Source organism: Camelus bactrianus, chromosome 12 (genome assembly GCF_048773025.1).
Source record: "Camelus bactrianus isolate YW-2024 breed Bactrian camel chromosome 12, ASM4877302v1, whole genome shotgun sequence".
Classification (NCBI taxonomy): domain Eukaryota; kingdom Metazoa; phylum Chordata; class Mammalia; order Artiodactyla; family Camelidae; genus Camelus; species Camelus bactrianus.
This window is the reverse complement of record NC_133550.1, coordinates 66427680-66448623: the sequence shown is the minus strand read 5'-3', so window position 1 is coordinate 66448623 and position 20944 is coordinate 66427680. Positions and strand designations below refer to the sequence as shown.

Here is a 20944-nt window from a genome sequence, read left to right as displayed (position 1 = left end):
GTTCTTTCATTCTCTTAACACTGTCTTTCCAACTTCAGTAGTTTTTAATTTTTTTGAAGTTCAGCTTATTAATTTGTTCCTAGATGGATTATGCTTTTGGTGTGGTATCGAAGACTCTTGCCTAACCCACAGCCCCAAGGGTTTTCTCCTATGTTTTCTTCTGGAAGTTTTATAGTTTTAGACTTTACATTTAGGTCTCTGATCCACCTGTTTTTTTTTTTTTTTTTTTAATGTGTGCACGGTATGGATTGAAGTTATGTTTTCGTTTGTTTTTACGGGTATCCACTTGTTCCAACTCCATTTGTGAAACAATTGTCCTTTTTCCACTTAATTAGTGGACTTTGCAGTCTTTGCTGAAAATCAGTTGACCATATGTGTGAGTCTGTTTCTGGACTCTACGCAGTTTCGTTGATCTGTTTGTGTAACTTAACACCTATACCACAGTCTTGAATATGATAGCTTTATACCAGGTCTTGAAGTCAGGAAGTGTAAGTCCTTTACTTTGTTTGATGTTGTTTTTGTTTGTTTCAAGTTGTTTTGGCTGTTGTGGGTCCTTTGCATTTCCACGTGCATTTGAAAAGGATCTTGTCAATTTCTACCTTTTTTGGGGGGGGATAGGTTTTAATGGAGGTTGCATTGAAGCTATAGATCAGTTTGGGGAGAACTGACATCTTAACAATACTGAGCCTCTGATCCATGGTTATGATATGTCTCTCTCTTTAGGTAGGTCTTTTAAAAATTTCTCTCATTAAAATTTCAATAAGAAATTCCTTATTTCTTGATTCTACTGCAAATGGCTAGTAAACATTTTTTAATTTCTAAATGTTGGTGCTAGTATGTAGAATTACAGTTGCTCTTTCTATGTTGATCTTGTATCCTGCAACCTCACTAAACTCATTTATTAGTTCTAACAGCTTTCTTTTTTGGTAGAGTCCATAAGAGTTTCTACATAGATGCTACTGCCATCTGCAAAGGCAGTTTTATTTCTTTCTAATGTGAAGGCCTTTTATTTCTTTTTCTTGGCTTATTGCAGCGGCTAGGACTTCTAGCCCAGTGGCGGCCAGGAGTGGAGAGAGAGGACACCCTGCCTCAGTCCTGACCTCAGCGGAGAAGCGTTCTCTCTCATCATTAAGTCTGATGGTAGCTGCTCACATTTTGTAGATGCCTTTTACTGGGTTATCTTTCATTCCTAGTTTGCTGAAATTTTTTTCATGCCTTGGATTTTGCTCGGTGCTTTCTCTGCAGCTGTTGAGAGAACCGTACCATTTTTTTTCTGACTGATTTTCCCACGGTGAAGCAGCCTTGCATTCCTGGGATAAGTTCAACTTGTTCAGGATGTATTATTCATTTTTTTTATTATTGTTGGGATTGATTTGCTAACACTTTGTTAAGAATTTCGGCTTCTAAGTTCAAGAGAGAACCTCTCTGGTCACTGGCCACTGGTGGCTTGGCTGGCTCCGAGTGAGAGTGCCTCTCTCCATCAGGCAGGCTTGTGGGTACCACGGTGGCTGCGTGGAACTGCTCCTTCATCAGCTGTAGGTAGTGGCGATTCCCAGAAAAGGGACCTGAGGTAGACAGGCACCCCAAAACACACCCTCTGCATCTGTGTGGGCCTGGAGTCCCGGGGAGGTGTCGCCGCCCGTCTCCCCACCCTAAATGCCCGCCCTGCTGCTGGTGTGGCCGTCCGGTCATGCACGGAGAGAGCCCTGACTGGGAGGCTGAGGTCTGCGTCTGCATCAGAGTGAGCCCTGGTCGTCGCCCCTCCTGAGTAGCCTGGTGGGGACTTGTATCAGGGGCCCCAAATAGTCCTGCCTCCTGAAATTCCCACTCACTGACCCCTGTTTTCAGACCCTTGCAGAAATTCTCTGTGATGTGGCAACGGCATCAATCACAGAGATGTGCACTGCAAGTGCTGATTACTAATCAAAAAAGGATGGGAAAAAACCAAATTTTTTTAAGAGGAGGGGATTGGTTGAGGAAATACCATGACATCTGCTGAATGAAAGACGATAAAGGAGTGATTTATGAAGAGTGTAGCCACATCGGGAAATCTTACATGTGTTTAAGTAAAAAATGGAAAAACCGGTTACAGAATTCTCTGTGCGGCTATATAGGAAACGTACGTACAAGGCAGCTAACGTGGGACAAAAGGTGATTGTTCTCTGGGATGCTGTTCTTTCTCTGGTTTCCAGAAGTTCCTGCATGATATATGTTACTTTTGTGACTGAACAACTTGTAATTCAGAGAGAGGGCAGAGCTCACTGTTTCCAGGCTGGGCAGGGTCACGTCAGCATTGCCCTCCTCTGTCTTCCAGGCTTTGGGAACCATCACTGCAGTGCCTGTCACGGGTCCTCAGGTCAGCTCCTTGCAGAGGTTGGCCGGGCAAGGAGCGGCAGTGCTACCTCAGGTAAGCCACCCGCGGGCGGGCCCCAGGGTGTCTGTCTGTCTGTCCGTACGCGGCCCCTCAGCACTGAGGTTTTAGGTGGGCACTGAGCTGGGCATGACCCACGTGGGAGTCCCCCCACTCCTGTCTCTTTTGCCCATCCTTCAGAGGAGACATTTGCACCACACGCGGTTTCCACACCGGGAAGAGCTGTGGAGTCGATTTAGTGGATTACGACCGGAATTCTTTTTAATGGCATAAGCCAGGCTGGACTAGAACAGAAGAGAAAATACCAAGAGACACCATAGGCATTGTTTCGTGAGCAGTTTGTTCCTGGACTGGGTCACGTGTCATGAAGACTTCTGAGTGTGGGTCACAAGCGGGTGCCCTCTGGGAGACGGCACAGACGCTGGGCTGGGGCCCCCTGACTGGGCTCCACACTTCGGACAAGTCGCCTGGCCTGTTAACCTTCCTGGCCAAGTCTGCCTGTCTGCCAAGGCGGGGGGTGCCGGTGCCTCCTGGGGGCCGTGAGGACAGAATTGGGCGGCACAAAGCCTTTACTGCGGCGCCCGGCCCGGAGCAGAAGCCCGAGGGTTACCCCCAGTGCTCAGCTCTGTGGGGCACCTGCCGCGGAGCGGCCGGGGGCTGCCGGCTGCACAGGTGACCACGGCTCCTGCCTGTCCTGGGGCCACAGGGCTGGGCAGAGGCCCCCAACTCGTGGACAGGGAGGGGCTGCCCTGGCCCTCTTGTCCTCACAGCAGCCTCACTCGCTGAGGGCCTGCCTGGGTTGAACTTGACAGCTCCTGCCCCTAAGAGGCTGATTCCAGGAGGGGGACAGATGAGGAATCAGACGAACTGAGTCAGAAGGCTGAGTCAGAAGGATTCCCAGGAGCTCTGAGAGCGCTGCAGAGGCCCATCGCCTACTTGGGGGTCAGGGAGGCCTTCCTGGAGGAGGTGGTGCTTGAAGCAGGCCTCTGAGGGTGGACAGTCTTGGCAGTCCAAGGTGGAGGCAGGCCCCAGGGAACGGGCACCCGGTGAGAACTGCAGGCAGATGGCAGTGGGAGGCTGGAACCGCGGGCCTCGCAGCACTGGAAGGGGAGGTGGGAGCAGGCACAGAGGTGGAGACGGGGGCCTTTGGGGGCCTCGCATGTTGAGTCATGGAGTTGAGCTTTGCTTGTCAGTGACTTGCTGGCAATGGGGAGCTATGGAAGGTGTTTGGGCAAGGGACAGTCAGGACTGGGCCTCCGGGGAGAGGCTTCTGACCAAGGTCAGTGCTGTGTCCCTAGGAGCTCTCGCTCTCATGTGCCCCCTCAGCTGTGAAAGTCCAAGGCCCACCCCTCCCTTCACGCCAGCGTGCGCACTGCAAACACACGCGCACACACACGTGCACGCTCACGCGCGCACATGCGCACACGCACGCACACACGTGTGCACAGCTAAACACAAAATACGCAGGCATGAGCCATCTTCACGCAGTCGCTCAGCTCGGCCTCTGCACCTTTCCTGAGCCTTCCTCTCCCCTTGCTGCTCTGGGACTTTGATCTCATGTGTTGCCCTTGCGTCTTCCTCCCAACACACGTCTGGACCTGCCATTAACTCGGTGGCCTCCAGGTGGGTCAGCTCAGGCCAAAAGGTGCCCACCAGCTTGGCTGCTGGCCGCTGCTGTTGCCAGAAGCCACTTGGGGAGCAGGAGAGGCAGCCTTCATGGGGCCCGACCCCAGACCCAGAGAAAGGAAGGCGCATGGAGGGCGGGGAGGACCCCTGGAGGCTCCTTTGGGAGGAGGACTGGGCCTGGGGCCAGGTAGCACCAGCAAAAGGTCATGAGCTCTGGGGTCTCTCACATGTGTTTCTCTGGGTTGAAGGTCCACATGTTTGAACCAAATCTTGAGCCTCTGGCTAAGCTTATGTTCAGAGTCTGGCCCCGGTGGCCTGGGGCCAGCTGACCCACATTGAGAGTCCGGATGATGTACTGTTGGCTGGCCAGTGTGAACCAGAGCACGTGGGCAAACCTTGAATGATGGGGAGGGGCTGACAGAGTGCAGGCTGGCTCCCTGGGATGTGAGCCGGGATCACAGCTGGGGTCCTCGCTGACCACCACTCACCCCACCTGCCCCACCCTGGTCCAGAGCAGAGCAGTCCCCGAGCTGGTGACTGTCTGCAGCCACGGCCTGGCGAGGACCAGAGGGATTCTTTCTGTTTTCCACGTTCGGTATCAATGTCTGTGTCCAGCTCCGAGCCTGGTGTCTGGGGATCAGAGACCCTGACCACTTGTGCCAAGGTCAGAGCGGGACAGGCTTGTCCGACCCCAGGCTGGCCATCCCCAGGGCAGGCATGAGGCCTTCACCCCGGCCTCCGCGTGTCCTCTGGTGGTGGGGATGTTGATTCTGTGCTTAGAAGGCAGGCCTGCTGTGCTGAGGGCCCGCTGTGGTGGAGGAGGAAAGGCCACCGGAATAAAGACCAGCCCTGCAGGGAACTTACAGACAAGGTGCCCGCCTGACTGAGGGGACCTCCTGAGGTCACGGAGCCCTGCGGAAACCACCCTAGACCTCTCCCTCCACTCAGGTTACTGGAGACCAGAGCCCCCAGGCCGGTCGGTGCCAGTCCGGGACCCGGGCAACCTTGGTGGCACCATGGCCTCACAACTGCCGTCCCCTCTCCTCAAACATGCGGGTGTCTGAGCCAGGTGGTGTCCAAGCCTGTGCTCTGGATTCTTCCTGAGTCCTGGCTCTGCTCGGGGCTGCATGCCATCACCCTGTTTGTGCATCTATCTGACCACGCAACTGTCCCTCCCTCTCCAGGTTAGGCCAAAGACTCTGATTCCAGACAGCCTCCCTGTCACCCCAGGCCGGGACCGGCCCCCCAAGCAGCCCCCAACATTCCAGAAGGCCACCGTGGTCAGCATCAAGAACCCCAGCCCAGCCCTCCCCACTGCCAACAACACCGTGAGCCATGTGCCAACGCCCAGCAGCCAGCCCCAGGCCCTGGCCGAGGCCGCCGCCATCACCTCCCCACTGAGCAGCGCCGGTGTGGCCTACGCCATCATCTCCACCGCCCCCAGCAATGCCGCCGCCATGGCCCCCAGCACCGCCGTGTCCGTGGTCAGCGACAGCATCAAAGTCCAGCCCCTCCTCATCAGTGCCGACAACAAGGTGAGGGGCGCCCACACCCACGGGAGGCGCTGGCCCGGGAAGGACCAGCGGAATGAGGCCCCGGGCAGAACGAACGACCAGGTGGCAGAACCATCAGGCGGTCAAATGAATGAGTGGGGTGTGAACAGACGAGCAAATAAATGGAGTGTGAATGAGCAACTAGTGAAAGGACCAGCACGTGAATGAATGAACGGAGGGGACGGTGAACGACTGAATGAGTGAGCAGGGGAGTGAACCGGTGTGGGAGTGGCGGGGGTACAAGCGAATGAGTGTGGGATGGACAGAATGTGCAGCTGAATGAATTAATGCCCATGGAAGAAGAATGATTGGTTGGTGAATGAATTATTCGTTGGGATGGTGAATTAACTAATTAATAACGTGTGAGGCCAAGCAGATGCCCGGACGAGGCCCCAGTACTGAAGCCTGGTCCCCGATGATGGAGGGAGGTCAGCCAAGACTTCTTTGGACCCCCGGTGCCTGAGTGGAAAATCAGTGATTTCTTGCCGAGATTTAGAGCTGAGACCCTCTTCCTGCTTTCCTCCGAGCGCCTTGGTGGCTGTGTGAGGCTTCTGGTGCCGCGCGGGCTATGCCGTCTCCTCTCTTCGATCTCTCTTTCTCTGTTCTCAGTTCAGGGTCCACCAGGCTGTCCCACTCTTGCTCACGGCCAGTGTCCCTTCCACCTGCTAGCCTGAGCGTCAGCTGCTTTCACGCAGCTGCATGTATTGCGCTCAGTGTATTTCTGGGAGTATGCTTTTGTGCTCCCACTCGTGGGCAGCATCCCTAGGGATTCTCCACGCTGAAGGAGTTACTGCCGGCCAGGGTCAGATGGCGAGGTCCCGGGAGGAACAGAGGACCAGTCAGCAGCACCGGGTCCGGAGCGGGTGCTTAGCAGACGTCTGCTGAATGAGTGTGCCTGCTTCACTGCGCCCTCACTAGCATTCAGTGTGGTCGTTTTAAAAGGTTTTTTGCTTATTCAGTCCATGCAAACAGATGCTGGTTGTTGAAAGTTGAATTGGTTAGTGTTGAGCTCGAAGGTTTCCCAGCACTTTTCAAGAATCCTGTCTCCTGTGTGACTCATTTTAGGATATTCTTCCCCCTTTTTTTCTGTTGGGGATCTTAATGTTTTTTTTCTGTAAATATAAAAAGGGAACATTTTTTTCCACCCAGAGAATTCTGGGGTTTCAAAATTATGATTCAAAGAAGAACAAAGTACTTCCCCTTCAGCCGGCAGAGAAATGGGGTGCATTTCCTGTGACCGCTGAGGAGTTTCACATTCACAAGTCGCTACATGTTCTTAGGGTGAAAAAACAAGCTACTCCTGGTTGAAGCCAGACCCAGGGCTGCTCCTGGTGAATTCTTTTGCCTAGGTCCATGAAAAAGTTAGCAATCCTTTCCCAATTCATTGCCCCCAAAATAAATAATTGATTCACATAAGGGGGAGATTCCGGCCCAGGGAGCGGCCAGGCAGCAGAAGTCAATCTTTGACTTCTCAGCTGCAGACGTTTCAGTCCAACCAAACACTGCGTGGGCGCCGCGAGGACTGCCGGGGAGGGCTGCTCTCCGCCGTGCTGAGTGGGCCTGACTCCCCTCGCCCTTCTCCATGCCCCCAGGATCGCCAAAGCCCCTCAGAGTGAGCACCCCCTGGACTAGAGGCGGGGTGCAGGCCTCCTCCTGCCTCTGGGATCCCACCACCATCCTAGCTCCCGCACCCTTCTGGGGGCAGACACACCCAGCCCCGCCCGCCCTGGGCCCTCCAGCCCCGTCCCCCTCACCCTCCGCCTCGTCTTCCAGGTCATCATCATTCAGCCTCAAGTGCAGACGCAGCCCGAGAGCACGGCGGAGTCGCGGCCGCCCACGGAGGCGCCATCTCAGGGAGCTCAGGCCACCAAAAAGAAGAAGGAGGACCGGCCCCCAAGCCAGGACAACCCCGAGGTGGGAGGCTGTGGGCTGGGGGCCGCCGTAGGACATGGCTGCGCCGTAGGGGGTGGGGACGGGCCTCACTCTGGGGTCGAGCGACAAGCCCGGGGCACAGCCGCCCGGGGCCCTGGGTGCTCCGGGCGGGGACTGGCCCAGAGAGTGGCGGTCTCAGCCGTCTCGCGTCAGCCTTTTGCTCGCTGAGCGGCCGTGGGGGGCGGCGGTCAGCACAGATTCTAGACCAGACTGCCTGGGTTTTGCATCCTCGAGCTGCCTGTTGCCAGCGGTGAGACTGGGGGGCGGGGCGGCGGACGGGGTCCATTTCCTCATCTATGAGGTGGAGGGGTAGGTCTGTCTGCCTTCCTGGCCGCGTTGTTGGGAGGTCTCCCTGAGTCAGCGTCTGCGGGGAGAGGGCCCAGCACTGCTGTTACCACCATCCCCGTCCTCAGGACCCTCCGTCCGTGGGACAGTGCTGTGGTCCCAAAGCAGCCCTGCTCCTCTCTCTGCCCACCCGTGCCCCCCTTCTGAAGGTAGCACAGCAGGACCCCGAATGCCTTAAAAGTAAGCTGTTTGTTGAACTTTTGTTCACAGCAAGTGACCCCCTCGTGTTCCTGCGTTTATGCTCAGCCACCCTGGGCCAAAATCAAACCCCTCTGGGCCTTTTTCCATCTGATTGCCCCTGCCTAGCCCCCTTTTCTCTCCCTACCAAACCCTTGTTTATCTTGCAAGATTCCCTTCAGGAATCATCTCCTCCAGGCAGCCTTCCCTGACCACCCACCCCCAGCAGGCAGAAGAGGTCCCTCTGGGCTCCTCCAACTCCTTAGAATTCTATCAAAGTGCTGCTGTCCAGAAAAATCATTCATCCATTCATCCATCCAGCATGCCTTTGCTCCATGCCAGACTCTGTGCTGAGGATGGGGACACGGAGATGGGGCTGATGTGGTCAGTCCTGGCCCTAGGGAAACTCACACCTACTGGCACACACAGGCATGGCCACTAGAACTTTGAATTTGGGTTAAAAAAAAAGTCAGGTATCATCAGAGAATTACAAATTCTGAGCTGTGGGAGATCCAGGCAGAGAGAGCGAGCTGTGTTTCTATCTGGAAGGACCGTGCAAGGCTTTACAGAGGAGAGGCATGATCACAGGGACCAGAGGAACAGTTAGGGTGTCCAGCAGAAGGACAAGAGACAGGGTGATGGCAGGTCTGGTGAAGGGTACCACCCGGGCGTCGCATGGAAGTGAAAAAGGACTCAGCACACCCCAGAAAGTCAGCTGGCCTGTTTGGTCTGTTTGGATCTCGGGTAGCATGTGTGTGTGTGAGAATTTCTAGACATGGGGTTAAAGAGTGACGTCGGAGCCTGACCCTGGAAGACCTGCATGTCGGCCGCCAAGATGGAACTTAATTCCTTGGGTAATGACTTGGTTACTAACGTCCTTTGATAGGTCCTAAAAGCCCGCTGGGAATTTGTAGAGTCACCCACTCACTGAGGCTGAAATGGAACCCGTCTCCTCTGTGGCCCCAGGCCCAATTTTGTCTCAAGAGAGACCGTTGGTTCCATTCAGTGGCAACGTATGAGCACCTACTGTGTGCATGGTGGGGCCTGGGGCCAGCTCGCTGCTCAAGTGCCCACGAGCACCCTGCCGTCCTCCCACGGGGCTTGCCTCACCCTTAACATTCGGGAAGGGTTTCTGGGTGGATTCTCTTTGTTCTTTCGAAGTGTATCTTAGTCAATTATTGTGCATTTATACAATTAGTATAATTGCATCTAACTACATAATTAGCGTAAATACGTGTAATGACTTAAATAGAACTTGCAATTACAACATGTCCTGCTGTAAAAGGCCTTCTCAAAGTTGCTTTTAGAAGAGGGCCGGGAGCAGTCGGGTGGCACGGACGCGACTTCTCGTGGCAGCCTTTGGACCCGTTCGTGAAGAATCTGTGTCAAAGCACTTGAGGCCAGAGCAGCAGCTGCCCCAGGAAGTTCCCCAGATGAGCCAGTCGGAAGCTCAGGGGTCACGGGCTGGGGCTTCGATTTTGGGTAAAGAGATGTTAGCTAGTGTTTGTAGGGCTGGGTTGTAACGGTGGCTTCTGGGGCAGTGGCTGGCGAGGTCCTGGTGCCCACACACCCCGCACACACACAGCATCTTCTGAGCTCACGGCCGCCTGTGAGATAAGCAGGGAGCTGGGCTCAGCCACATGATGGGACAGGGCCCGCGCAAGACATCGGAGGGACACGGGGCAGGAAGCGCGCTTCTCTGCCGAGCGAGCCTTCCGCGCTCACTGTGCGTTCTCCCCTCTCCCGCGGCCTCGCGGCTGCTCTGCAAGGTGGGCGCGGCAGGAAGGCCAGCGTTCAGCTCACAGACGAGTGGACGGGCTCAGAGAGGCCAGCTGTGTACCTGGTCGCTGGGCTGAGCACTAAGTCCAGACACGTCCCAGGCTCCTGGCCCCGGGCCCTGGCAGCTCCCTTCTGTCCCAAATCCCCCGCCTTCTTTAGGACAGAGCCTGGCCTCTTCTGTGCTGTTCATTGTCCTGGCCTTGGGCAGCATCTGACCAAGGTGATTACCCTCACAGGTTAACCTGTGCCCCGCAGAGGGACGGCCGGCACAGGAGTTCAGCCCTGTTCAAGCCCTGACACCACCCTTGCCCCAGCCTCCTCTCGGGGCGAGACCCATGCACCCAGATGCTCCTTCCCTGCACGCCATCCCTGCTGCCCCAGCCCCACCCTGACTGTCCCTGGGCTCCCAGCCCCGACACGGGTTCCTCCCTGTCTACTCCCCCTGCAGCTAGAAGGATCTTTCTAAAATTCAGAAATAACCAAGTCCCCTCCACTTCTTGTTTAAAAAATTTTTTCCAGCTTTATTGAGATATAATTGGCATATAACACTATGTAAATTTAAGATGTACAGCATAATGATTAGATACATGTGTATGTTGCAAAATGCCACAGTAATTGTAGTTAAGCAGCCATCACTTCACGTGGTTATTTTTTGTGTGATGAGCACTTTTTAAATTTACAATACAGAATTGTTAACTCTAGTCACAATGCTGCACAGTACTTGTTTATCGTATAACTGGAAATTTGTATCTTTTGACCACCTTCACCCATTTCCCCCACACCCCACCCCCTGCCACTGGCAACCACCAATCTGTTCTCTGTTGCTATGAGTTCATTCTTTTTTAGATTCCATACATAAGTGAGATCATAGGGTATTTATCTTTCTCTGACTTATTTCACTTAGCATAATGCCCTCAAGTTTCATCCATATCGTCAAAAATGGCACGATTTCCTTGACTTTTTTTTTATTGGTCACCCCTCCCTTCCTGAAATCCATCAAAGCAGCCCTCCCCCACCCCCGGGGTGGCACTTGGACTGGACCTCCCTGCTGAGGACCCACGGCAACGACAGATAAGTGCACGGAGAGACAGCGGTAAGATGCAGCTGAGCATCACCGTGTCCTAGAAACGCAAGCAGTGAGAAGGGCCCATGCCCCAGGCCGTGGCCTCCAGCTTCAGAATCTGACAAAGGTGACCAGGAGAGAGGGCAGCTCCTGAGGGGCAGTGGGTCCTGAAAGCTCCAGCAGGAGAGGAGCAGGGAGGCCAGCCTGTGCCTGGGGCCACACCTGGGCGGGGAGAGGCCCCTGCGCTTGCAAACTTGCTGTAGGGGAGGGCAAGCCGTAGGGAGAGAGAAGGAAACCTAAAATAAACAGAGAAGAAGAAGTGGTGCTCAGTTTGCGTCTGCAGGCAGAGTCCTAAGACACGTGACACAATGTGACGCTAAGAAGGACACTCAGTAAAACCAGCCCTGGGGACAGATTTCCTCAGGACGAAGCTAACTTTGTGGGATGCTCGTAACAACGGCTTTGAAATGCGTATGTTTCAGGTACTCCAGGAAGTTAAAAATAAAGGAATAACATGCACTTGAAATAAATAAGGAATAATGAAGCAAAAAAAAAAAAAACCGTGAAAATAAAACATTCATCAGATGGATACAGAAATTATTTGAAAATCTGGTAATAAAAACCACCATGATTGGCTGAAAAAAAAAAACTTATTGCGTTGAACCAAGATAATTAGTCCTTTAAAATATGCTACCAGAGAGAGAGCACAGAGATGCAAAGAAATAAAACATTATATATGTACATGTGTACATATAGATGTGTGTGTGTACACACGATGCAGTCGCCTGAGCTGTGTGGGTGAGGCCTTGCCGAGGGCCAAGGGGCTGCAGGCTGCAGAAGGAGTCAGTTACACATACTGCCTGAGGATTACAAGTCCGTGTTCAGAAAGTGCAAAGGGCAGGCAGCGTCTGTGAGCCGCAGTTAGGGTAGACGGGGCTGGGTCAGGCGAAAGCTGGGGCCACGTGAGGGAATGCGGAGAGAGAACACACAGAAGGGGGGAGTGTCTGGTGCTGGCACGTGTCAGAAAGCACGAGCAAAAACGTCCCTCCTGAAGATGTTCACAGCTGTGACCTGTGAGGCACTCAGGAGCAGGGAAGGGGCCACAGGCCCTCCTGGACCTTGTTGGGGGACAAGGCAGCTGGTAAAACAGAATCCCACAGAGGCACCGTACGTGAAGAATGGAGTCAATACAGACTCACTGTAAGGAATCATACGAGAAAGAGAGGCAATTCTTACCACACATAAAGAACCCTCACTACCCGCAAAAATCCAGTATGTTACTACGAATTGAAAGAAAGAAATCAATCAAATAATCACCGCTAAGAAGGCGCCACGACGCTGAAACCCAGGGACTAAGGAAGAAACACAGTGAGATTTTCCCACAACCCCCCACAACGTGAACGTGGCTGTAACGCGTTAGGACGTGTGCTCCTGCTGCCTCACGTGGGCGTGGACTGAAGTTAACGTCTGCGGAGGAGGGGCTGGAGGGAAGGCTGCATGCAGAACCAGGAGTCCACCGGTACCGGCCCAGCCCAGCCTTCCCAGACCAGGCCAGTGAAGCGGGCGCCGGCCCTGGCAGATTCCCAGAAGCCCTGCCACTGCCCTGTCCAGCACAGGCCCCTAGACGTGACACTGAAACCAGGCGCCACCAAACTGCAGCCTATGCTGGCATCTGTTGGCTGAAGCTTGCTGGACCCCAGAATCCTTGTCTCAGCAGCTCTGCAGCCACCTCAATCATTTTTTTTTTAACTTTTATTATTTTTTTTATTTTGGGGAGGGGAGGAGGTAGTTAAGTATTTATTTGTCTGTTTTATTTTTAGAGGAGGTACTGGGGATGGAACCCAGGACCCTGAGCGTGTTAGGCACGTGCTCCACCGCTGAGCTGGGCCCTCCTGCTCGACCACCTTTGTTAATCCCATGTCAACGTGCACGCACGTCTCTGACTGATTTTATTGGCCCCACTTTTCATGCTGTGGTGATGCCTCCCTGTGTTTTTAAATGTATTTCAAGAAAAGTTTACTGAAATAAAAGAAGACTTTCATTTCCATACAAAGGACCCACCAGGTCCCAGGGAAAGCTGGTGCCTGTACCCGGGGGAATGGTCATCACTGGGTCACAGCCCAGTCAAGTCACTCACTTTTAATGGAAACGAAAGGGTCCTGTAGGCATCCAGACAAAAATAATCAAGTCATTTTAGAGGAAGAACAACTGGGCTGGCATCTTACTTTTCCACGGCAACATCTGCCCCAGAACCCAGGAGGGCAGCGTGGACAAGACCGGGAAGAAAGGCGAGAGAGCTGGGACTTAAGTCCAGCCAGACTGTCCTTCACATTAAAAGGCGACAGACTTAAGAATTTTAAATCCGCCGAGAACTCAGGAAATGCTGTTCCCATGAGCCATTCACAAAAACACTGCTAGAAACTCAACCCTGGTCAACCACGAGACGATTGGGGTACGTTCGGCACCAATGCTGGGTGCACATCGTGTATATTTAACTACAGAGTAAAACTGGAACAGGATAAGGGTTTTGGGACAGAATGTAAATATTACACTTGTAAGATTACAGTAAATACCAACGTATAAGATTCATCTACATGAACGGAGAGGGAAGGATGGGGAGAAGGTGGCAGGGGTGAGCTCTCAGATTGTCACTTCTGTAGAGCTGGGACTTTCAGTGACTCAAAGAGTATCATTTAAAGCTGACAAGTTGAGAACTATTTTTAACAGCATTGAAGTAAAAATTGGAAAGGAGTAGACAGTCGTTATTTGAGATGATGTAGAAACCCAAGAGAATTGATGGAGAAAGTATTGCAGACACTTGAGAACCCGGCGTTGCCGCGGGTGTGATGTTAACGTGCAAACATCAGTAGTCTACAGAAACACGTAGCAGCCTGCTGGATGCTTTCCAGACGGCCCCGTTTGTGATCGCTGCAGAAGGATGGAATGCCTCGAAATGAACGTAAAAATATTCAACGCCCGTTTGAGGAGATGTTTGCAACTCCTGAAGACAGACAGAACAGAGGCACCCCGTGGTTTTGGACACAAAGATGTAATGTTATTAAGCTGTCATTATTCTTTAAGTTAACTTATCATTTTAACATCAGCCCAGTAAATAGACCAACTGATTCTCTCATTCTCAGAATGGCCTAAGATGGTTTCTAAATTTCACAGGAAGAAATAAGCAAGAAGAGGAAGCTCTGAACAAGAAAAGCAGGGAATGGACTCTGATCCTATCATATTACTGTAAAGCCTTGATACTAAAAGTGAGGCCATAGCTCACGAATATATAGGCAGATTTAAGGAACAGAATAGGAAGCAAAAAAAACCAGACCCAAGTGTGTATGTGGTGTGTGGGTGTATATATGATATTTTAGTGCATGATTAAGGTAGCTCCTTAAGTCAGTATGAAAAATAGATGGGATTTTCAGTAAGTGGTACTGGAACAAATGCGTAGCTGTATGGAATAACGTGGCTCCATAGGCGCCATGAAGACCAGGATGAATTCCAAAGGGATCAAAAATTAAAGGAGTGAAACCATAGATACTAAAATAAAAACATAAGCAACTTGCTTTCTAAACTTGGTCTCTAGCTAAGATGGAAAAATCCAAACACTGCAAAACAAAATACTGATAAATTTTACTACAATTTTTTAAAATGTCTTCATGACCAAAAAAAAAAAAAAAAACAAAACCAAAAACAAAAATACAAAACACCAAAACCCCCCAATTCCTTAAGTGTGATCAGTGCACAGTGACTTCCTGACAAAGAGGACAGTGGGGACGGCGGGGTTGGTGGGGAGTGTGACTCCATAGCACAGACGCCTGACGCCACACCTCAGCCAGGTGATGGGGGCCAACGTCACAGCGATCGGCCACGGTCAAGGCATGGGCCCCGATGGGATGAGATGGAAAGGTCGCTTCACCTCTGTGGGCTTCCCCCCAAAACCCAGCATCCCCGTCTAAGCCCAAGAAAAACATTAGACAGGTCCCAATCAAGGGGCGTGCTGCACGAGTCCTGGTCAGCACTCCTCACGGACGGCCAAGGTCATCAAAAACAAGGGAAGTCTGAGAAACCGTCACAGCCCCGAGGACCTAAGGAGACAGGACGACTGATGGATGGGGGGTCCTGGGTGGGGTCCCGGGATGGAGAAGGGGCATTAGGTGCACACTAAGGAACCGCAAAACAGAAAAGCTGTGTTAACCCTTCTCCGATTCCTTCCCTCAGAAAATCGCCTTCATGGTAGCACTGGGCCTGGTTACGACGGAGCACTTGGAGGGTGAGGACCGGGGCCACGGGGCTGGGACCGGCCGGCGCGGGGGCGGGGGGCTCGGGCGCGGGGCTGTCTGCCGAGCTGGAGTCAGACAGGAGCGGCGGGGCTGGGACTCCCGGTCAGATGGCAGCACCTGAGTGTGACCCACCCTCTGCGAGGGGACGGTGGCGCCAGGGTTTGCAGGGGCCGCGGGCGGGGTTCCCCGGGGCAGGAAGAGTCCAGTGACGGCTGCACCTGTGCGTCCTCAGAAATCCAGAGCAAGCGCCAGGAGCGCAAGAGGAGGAGCACGGCCAACCCCGCCTACAGCGGCCTCCTGGAGACGGAGGTGAGGGCCCGGCGCTGCGCGGGGCGGGGGGCGGGGGGGGGCTCCCTCGCCTGCCCCTCCTGGGATCGCCGTTCACGGCGTGACGGTAAATAATTCTTTCTGTACCTCCTGAGTTCAGCATCAGGTAAGAGCCAGATGCGGGAGACCAGCATGTCGGTGTGTTCCTCCCACGGGCTGCCCTGGGGCGCGTGGCCTGGAGGCAGGGGGCAGCCAGCTCCCTGATTCTCCCCAACACCCCCCATGACCAGGCACGAGGTCTGGTCACAGGCAGACCCTGCTGCCCCTGGGCCTCCCGGGACCACTCAGGCCTGACGGTGGAGCCCGGCCAGCTCAGCCCATGCTCCTGACGTGGAGAGGCCGAGGCTGCAAGGCTCAGAGAGAGGGGACTGAGCGAGGCCGGTTCCTTCTCCCGCGCGGGAGGAGCGGGGTGGGAGGAGGGAGAGGAGCGGCCGTAACTCCAGCTGAATTCCCTCCGCGCGGAAACCTGAGAGACGGCGCCTGGCGTGCCCAGCTTTCTCTCCCAACCCTCTGTGGCTGGCCCTGTGCCCGGGTCCCCTTCACACGGTGGCACCCCGGCTCCAACACGGCCTCCTCACGGTGGGCAGCGTGCGCGCTCCCCAGATAGCCGAAACTGGGGAAATAGGGCACTGAAGTAGGCGCCAAGGAACTCTCGCCCAATCCAAATCCCATCCAGACCGCCCCCCAAGGTCAACTGCAGCCCTACGGGGGAGGGGGGGCACGATGAGAATAACCAACTCCAGCCCGTGCTGTGCTGTCAGGACTTAAGGACGCCTTCCAGGGAGCACCTTGGCCCCTCCCATCCTCACATTCCCAGGGAGGAACTGAATCCGGAACGAAATCTGGCAAATTCAAGTCCAAAATTCTAGGCTAAACTCCAGATGTCACCTCCCAGAAGCTAGCTCGGCGTCGTCTGCCAGCGACCTTTCCCAGATGCTCTGGGGTTTCCTAGGAAAAAGGCCCTAGAACCTTCCCCCAGGATGGAAGCCGTTTCCTGAAGGCCGCAGAGCAGGGCAGCCCTCTGGAGCAGAGCCGCGTCTGCAGAGGCCAGCGCTGGCACGTTCCGGGGCACGTTCCGGGGCGTCTGCAGAGGCCAGTGCTGGCTCTGGGGCCTAAGGAGGGGCAGGAGAACGCCCGCTCGCCTCCCCCGGGGTCTTGGTCAGTCTGGGCCCGTTGTCCCAAATCTGTGGCTCACAAACTGGGGCTCAGTGGGAGGGAGGGAGGGCGTCCACGGAGCAGGAAGGGCTCAGCCCTGCGACGGCCCTGTGCCTGCGTCGCCCGGCTTCCTCGCCCGCACCCGTCCCCACCGGTGCTCGCCTCCTGCTCCTGCTCGGGGAGCACATCTTTATAGCCATTCACCTCCTCCCCCATTTTCTGAGCAAGCGTGTCCTGAGACAGTGCCCCCAGCACTGGGCACCGTTGGTACGAGTGTCCCTAAGCTGTTCCCCCACCTCCCCAAGGAGACGGCGTGTTCTCTGTACAGTAAGGGCCCTGTTCCCTTTGCTGTGCTCACTGACGGAGCCATCCCCGCTCTGGGGCAGAGCCGTGACCTCCGAAGTCTGTGGCCATGGCCACAGGTGACCTGATTAGCAATCAGAGCCAACACAAAGCCCTGTGACCTTGAGCCCTGGACACAGATGTCACCCCCAGAGCAGCCCTTCTGTGAGTCTCTCCCTTGGTCCTGAGCACGGACCTACCACGTGAGAGAATGTTTACAGTCTGTCATCCAAGTCTAGAACCATCTTCTTGCCACAGCCAAAGCCATCTCGAACCACCAAGGTCTGAACCCATGGCCTGTGGTTGCCAAAGCCCAGGACGAAAGCCACCTTCTGGAATGTACCAGAAACTTCCATCTACACATGATGCTTTGGGCGCCAAGGCCACTCTGTTGCCAGGGTTCCTGGACCACATGCCAAGAAGTGGGGCCAGTCTGTAACACCCCTCATTTCCCCACCTGACCCGAGAACCGACTGAGAAAGGAGATGCCGGGGGTGGCCGGATGTCAGCTTTGCTACTGGTTTGCCCCGGTCAGAGATTCCTAACCGTCCTTCCTGAGTGAGGCAGGCGCAGCCCCGGGATGGGCTCCGCGGCCACCTGTGGGACAGAGCCTCTGCTGGCTTTTGTCCCGGCCGACCCGCCCCTCCCCTCCCCTGCACCCCTGTACCTGTCCCTGTTCTGCCCCTGGCTGGGCGTGGCCGGCTGGAGCCCAGAGCCCGGCGTGGGGAGCCTGTCTGGGGCGGGGTCACGGCAGCCAAGGAGGGCTCCCCACGATCTGGTGGTTTGGTTTTGTTTTCTGTCCCCTGCAGAGGAAGCGGCTGGCGTCCAACTATCTCAACACGCCCCTGTTCCTCACAGCGAGAGGTAAGGCAGGCGGGGCAGGCTTCTCCTGCTGTGGGCCTGGGCCGGGGCCACCTCCCCCCGCGGCAGCGGGCCTGACCCCCCGGCCTGCCTCGTCCACGGCGGCGACCACTTACTTGCTCCTGGCGGGCGGCGCATTCCAGGCACAGGCCCCTGTGCTGCGACCTCCCTGAGCAGGCGTGTGGGCCGGGGCCGCGCACAAGGCCCAGAACCCGGGGCTCCGGGCTGCCCTCTGTCCCACCCCTGAGTGTGGTCTTGAGCAGAGAACCAGGCCATGTGGTGCCAAAGAAACAAGGAGTCCTAAGGGCAGAAGATGACTGCCTGCTTCCTGGGACTCTTCGTGGCTTTCAACACATCACATTACCGCCCTGGGCCCTGGTTTACTGATCTGTAGAAAATGGGCCCCTAACAGTAACTGCCTCTCCGAGCTGGGACAGTGACACGAGCGGTGAGCATGACAGCGCTTTGTAAACGGTCGAGTGCTGTGAATGCACAGGAGCCATTCTTCCCACTGGATGGTATGATTTCCAGAAACTGAAAAGAAAACTACTTTTTAGTTTTTTTTTTAAATTTTTAAAAATTAAAAAAAATTTGGGGGGTAGGTTATTAGGTTTACTTACTTATTTTTAGAGGAGGTGCTGGGTTTAGAGGAAGTGCTGGGGATTGAACCCAGGACTCTGTGTATGCTGAGCACGTGCTCTACCACGTGAGCCATACCCTCCTCCTGGAAAACTGTGTTTTGTGATCATTAAAACATGTGGTTTGGCATCACTTACTAGAATGGAAGTGAGTGACGGCCCAAAACGAGTTGACAGTAAGTCACTCTGAGGGATCCCTGGAGTGATGTCCCCCCACTGGACAGGACAGCTTGCTGCTGCCGTGTTCTTCAGGGAGCTCGGGGCCACAGTGCACCTCTCCCTTGTCGGGTCCTGGCCAAGGCCAGGGCAGAGACCTTTACTCCCATGAGCCTGGGTGAGAACCCAGGCGTCCCCAGGGGGCCTGTGATACTCCCATCATGCCCTGGGTGAGAACCCCTTTCACGCTGGACTGCGGACTCCAGTCCTGATCAGTGCTCCTCCCGTGCCCACTAACGTGCTCTCCGCCCTTCTTCCCTGTGCTAGCCAATGAGGACCCCTGCTGGAAGGTACGTGTCCCCTGGTCTCCACAGCTGGGTGGGGTGGGGCACGCCTTCCATACGGTCCAGGTTAGGGTCACTCCTGCTGCCCTGGAGTGGAGCTGAGGGCCTCAGGTTCTGTCCTCGGTGCCGAGAGCTTTGTACAACACCAGTCCACTTTCCAGCCTGCCTGGCGGTCGGCATCACCACAGGGCCCAGCCCACAGGTTCAAGCAGGGGCCCTCCCTGCACAGTACTGAGGACTCAGGGACCCTGAATGGAAGCAGCTGATGCTGGGCGCCAGCGGGCTCTGTCTGGCCTCGCTGTGTGACCCCGGGCAGAGCTGGCCCTCTCTGGTCCTCATTCTCCACCTGGTGAGGGACTGGACTTGGGTCTCAGGGTCCCACCCCACACACCCAGATTTTGCGATCATGCGAGAGCCCAGCCCCCCATGCACGCACCGTGACCCAGCTTCCCAGGGTTGGCTGGTCCTGACCTCATTTGTGGGCATGGCTTCAGAGTTTATTCACTGTTTCAGTTTTTTTTTTTTTGCGAAGTTGCAGATCTAATTCTAAGAGAAATTCCCAGGCCCTCCATGCCTGTGAAGGTCAAGCCACCAAAGAGCAACAGGTGCTGAAACTCCCATTAGGCTGAGCTGCTGGCAGTAATAACCCTGCAGTATCACAGGTCGGGGCTGCTGGGGCAGCATTTGTCCACAGCCATCCTGACGCAGCCAGCCCGGCCACGGGGACAGGGGATGCCTGGAGCCCGAGTCCTGCTCTGCAGAGCCCACAGTCCTAGAAGGGCCCTGGCTTTGAGGCAGGAGACCCGGATGCTGCTCCTCCTCCTGGTTTCCAGGCCTGTCCCCACACTGTCATCACCGCCCCCCGCCCAGGTTTATACCTTTATTCCTTTATTCCTTTATTCCTCTCTCCCAGGGCTGCTGAGTAAAACACTGGCGGAGGAGAGGGTCCCCAGCAGGTCGGGGTGGCAGCTGCCTGGGCACCCGCCCTCCCCCCCCCCCCCCCACCCCAGCCCGGCTGACCCGCCTCCGCCCTCCCCTCTCTTGCAGAACGAGATTGCCCACGATGAGCGCTGTGCTGCCTGCGGGCGAGGGGCCGACCTGCAGCCCTGCGGCGCCTGCCCGGGGGCCTACCACCTCAGCTGCCTGGACCCGCCCCTCAAGTCAGCGCCCAAGGGCGTGTGGGTGTGTCCCAAGTGTCAGCAGAAGGTACGGGAAGCTGTCGCCCTCACCCTGTCCCTGTACCGCAGGGCCCTCACCCGGCACAGCATCTGAGGCAGCTCAGGCCGTCTGCACTTCTTGGGTTGCCTCAACCGTGAGCAGAGACGGGGAGGGCCGAGGAGGAGGGAGAAGAGGGGCTGGGGAAGAACAGGCCTTCCCACAGCCCACGTTTGGGACTGGATGATCCACTGTGGGGGGCTGTCCTGTGCACTGCAGTCTGCTCAGCAGTGTCCCTGGCCTCCATCTGCTGGATGCCAATAGCATCCCCCATCATGGCCATCTCAGACATCGCCGGGGAGGACCACTGGTGCAGAGTGAGCACAGGTTCCCTCTGCAGCTGTCTGACTTTCAGTGACACCAGATTCCCCTGGGTAGAACCAGCCTAGCAACACAAACTGCAAAAATAGTGCCAGTTGACACATTTGATCTCATGGATAACAACCCACAGAAGAAAAGCTATCAAATTAGCAAAAAGCAGTAACACTCCCTTCTGGTGATGATGCAGAGAAGCAGGCACTCTCAAGCACTGCCTTAAAAATTGTACACTTTTTAAACCTAGAGTCTTGCTTTGGGGAATGGAGTCTAGGCCATATAGGCAAAGTTCTGTGCACAGAGAAGCCCCTCGGCCTTTCTTTATTAAAGGGAAAAGCTGGAAACAGACCAGCTTCCCCACAAGGAGTTGGTGAAATAGGTTCTAGCTCTTTACTCAGTGAGATATTATGTGATCACTGGATGATTTTTTACAAGGATTTTGCGGTTCTTTTGGAGTTG

General features: G+C 55.0%; 1 protein-coding gene across 1 annotated transcript in view; it reads left to right on the top strand.

Moving 5' to 3' along the window:
- Positions 1-20944, top strand: part of PHF21B (PHD finger protein 21B) — an 85397-nt gene that overhangs the window by 59561 nt on the left and 4892 nt on the right. Inside the window, exons 3-10 of the mRNA XM_074375696.1 lie at positions 2315-2407; positions 5182-5532; positions 7324-7464; positions 15071-15122; positions 15365-15441; positions 17766-17820; positions 18939-18961; positions 20003-20161. Of these exons, the coding sequence (XP_074231797.1) occupies positions 2315-2407; positions 5182-5532; positions 7324-7464; positions 15071-15122; positions 15365-15441; positions 17766-17820; positions 18939-18961; positions 20003-20161 (951 nt within the window). The remainder of the gene's footprint in view (positions 1-2314; positions 2408-5181; positions 5533-7323; positions 7465-15070; positions 15123-15364; positions 15442-17765; positions 17821-18938; positions 18962-20002; positions 20162-20944) is intronic.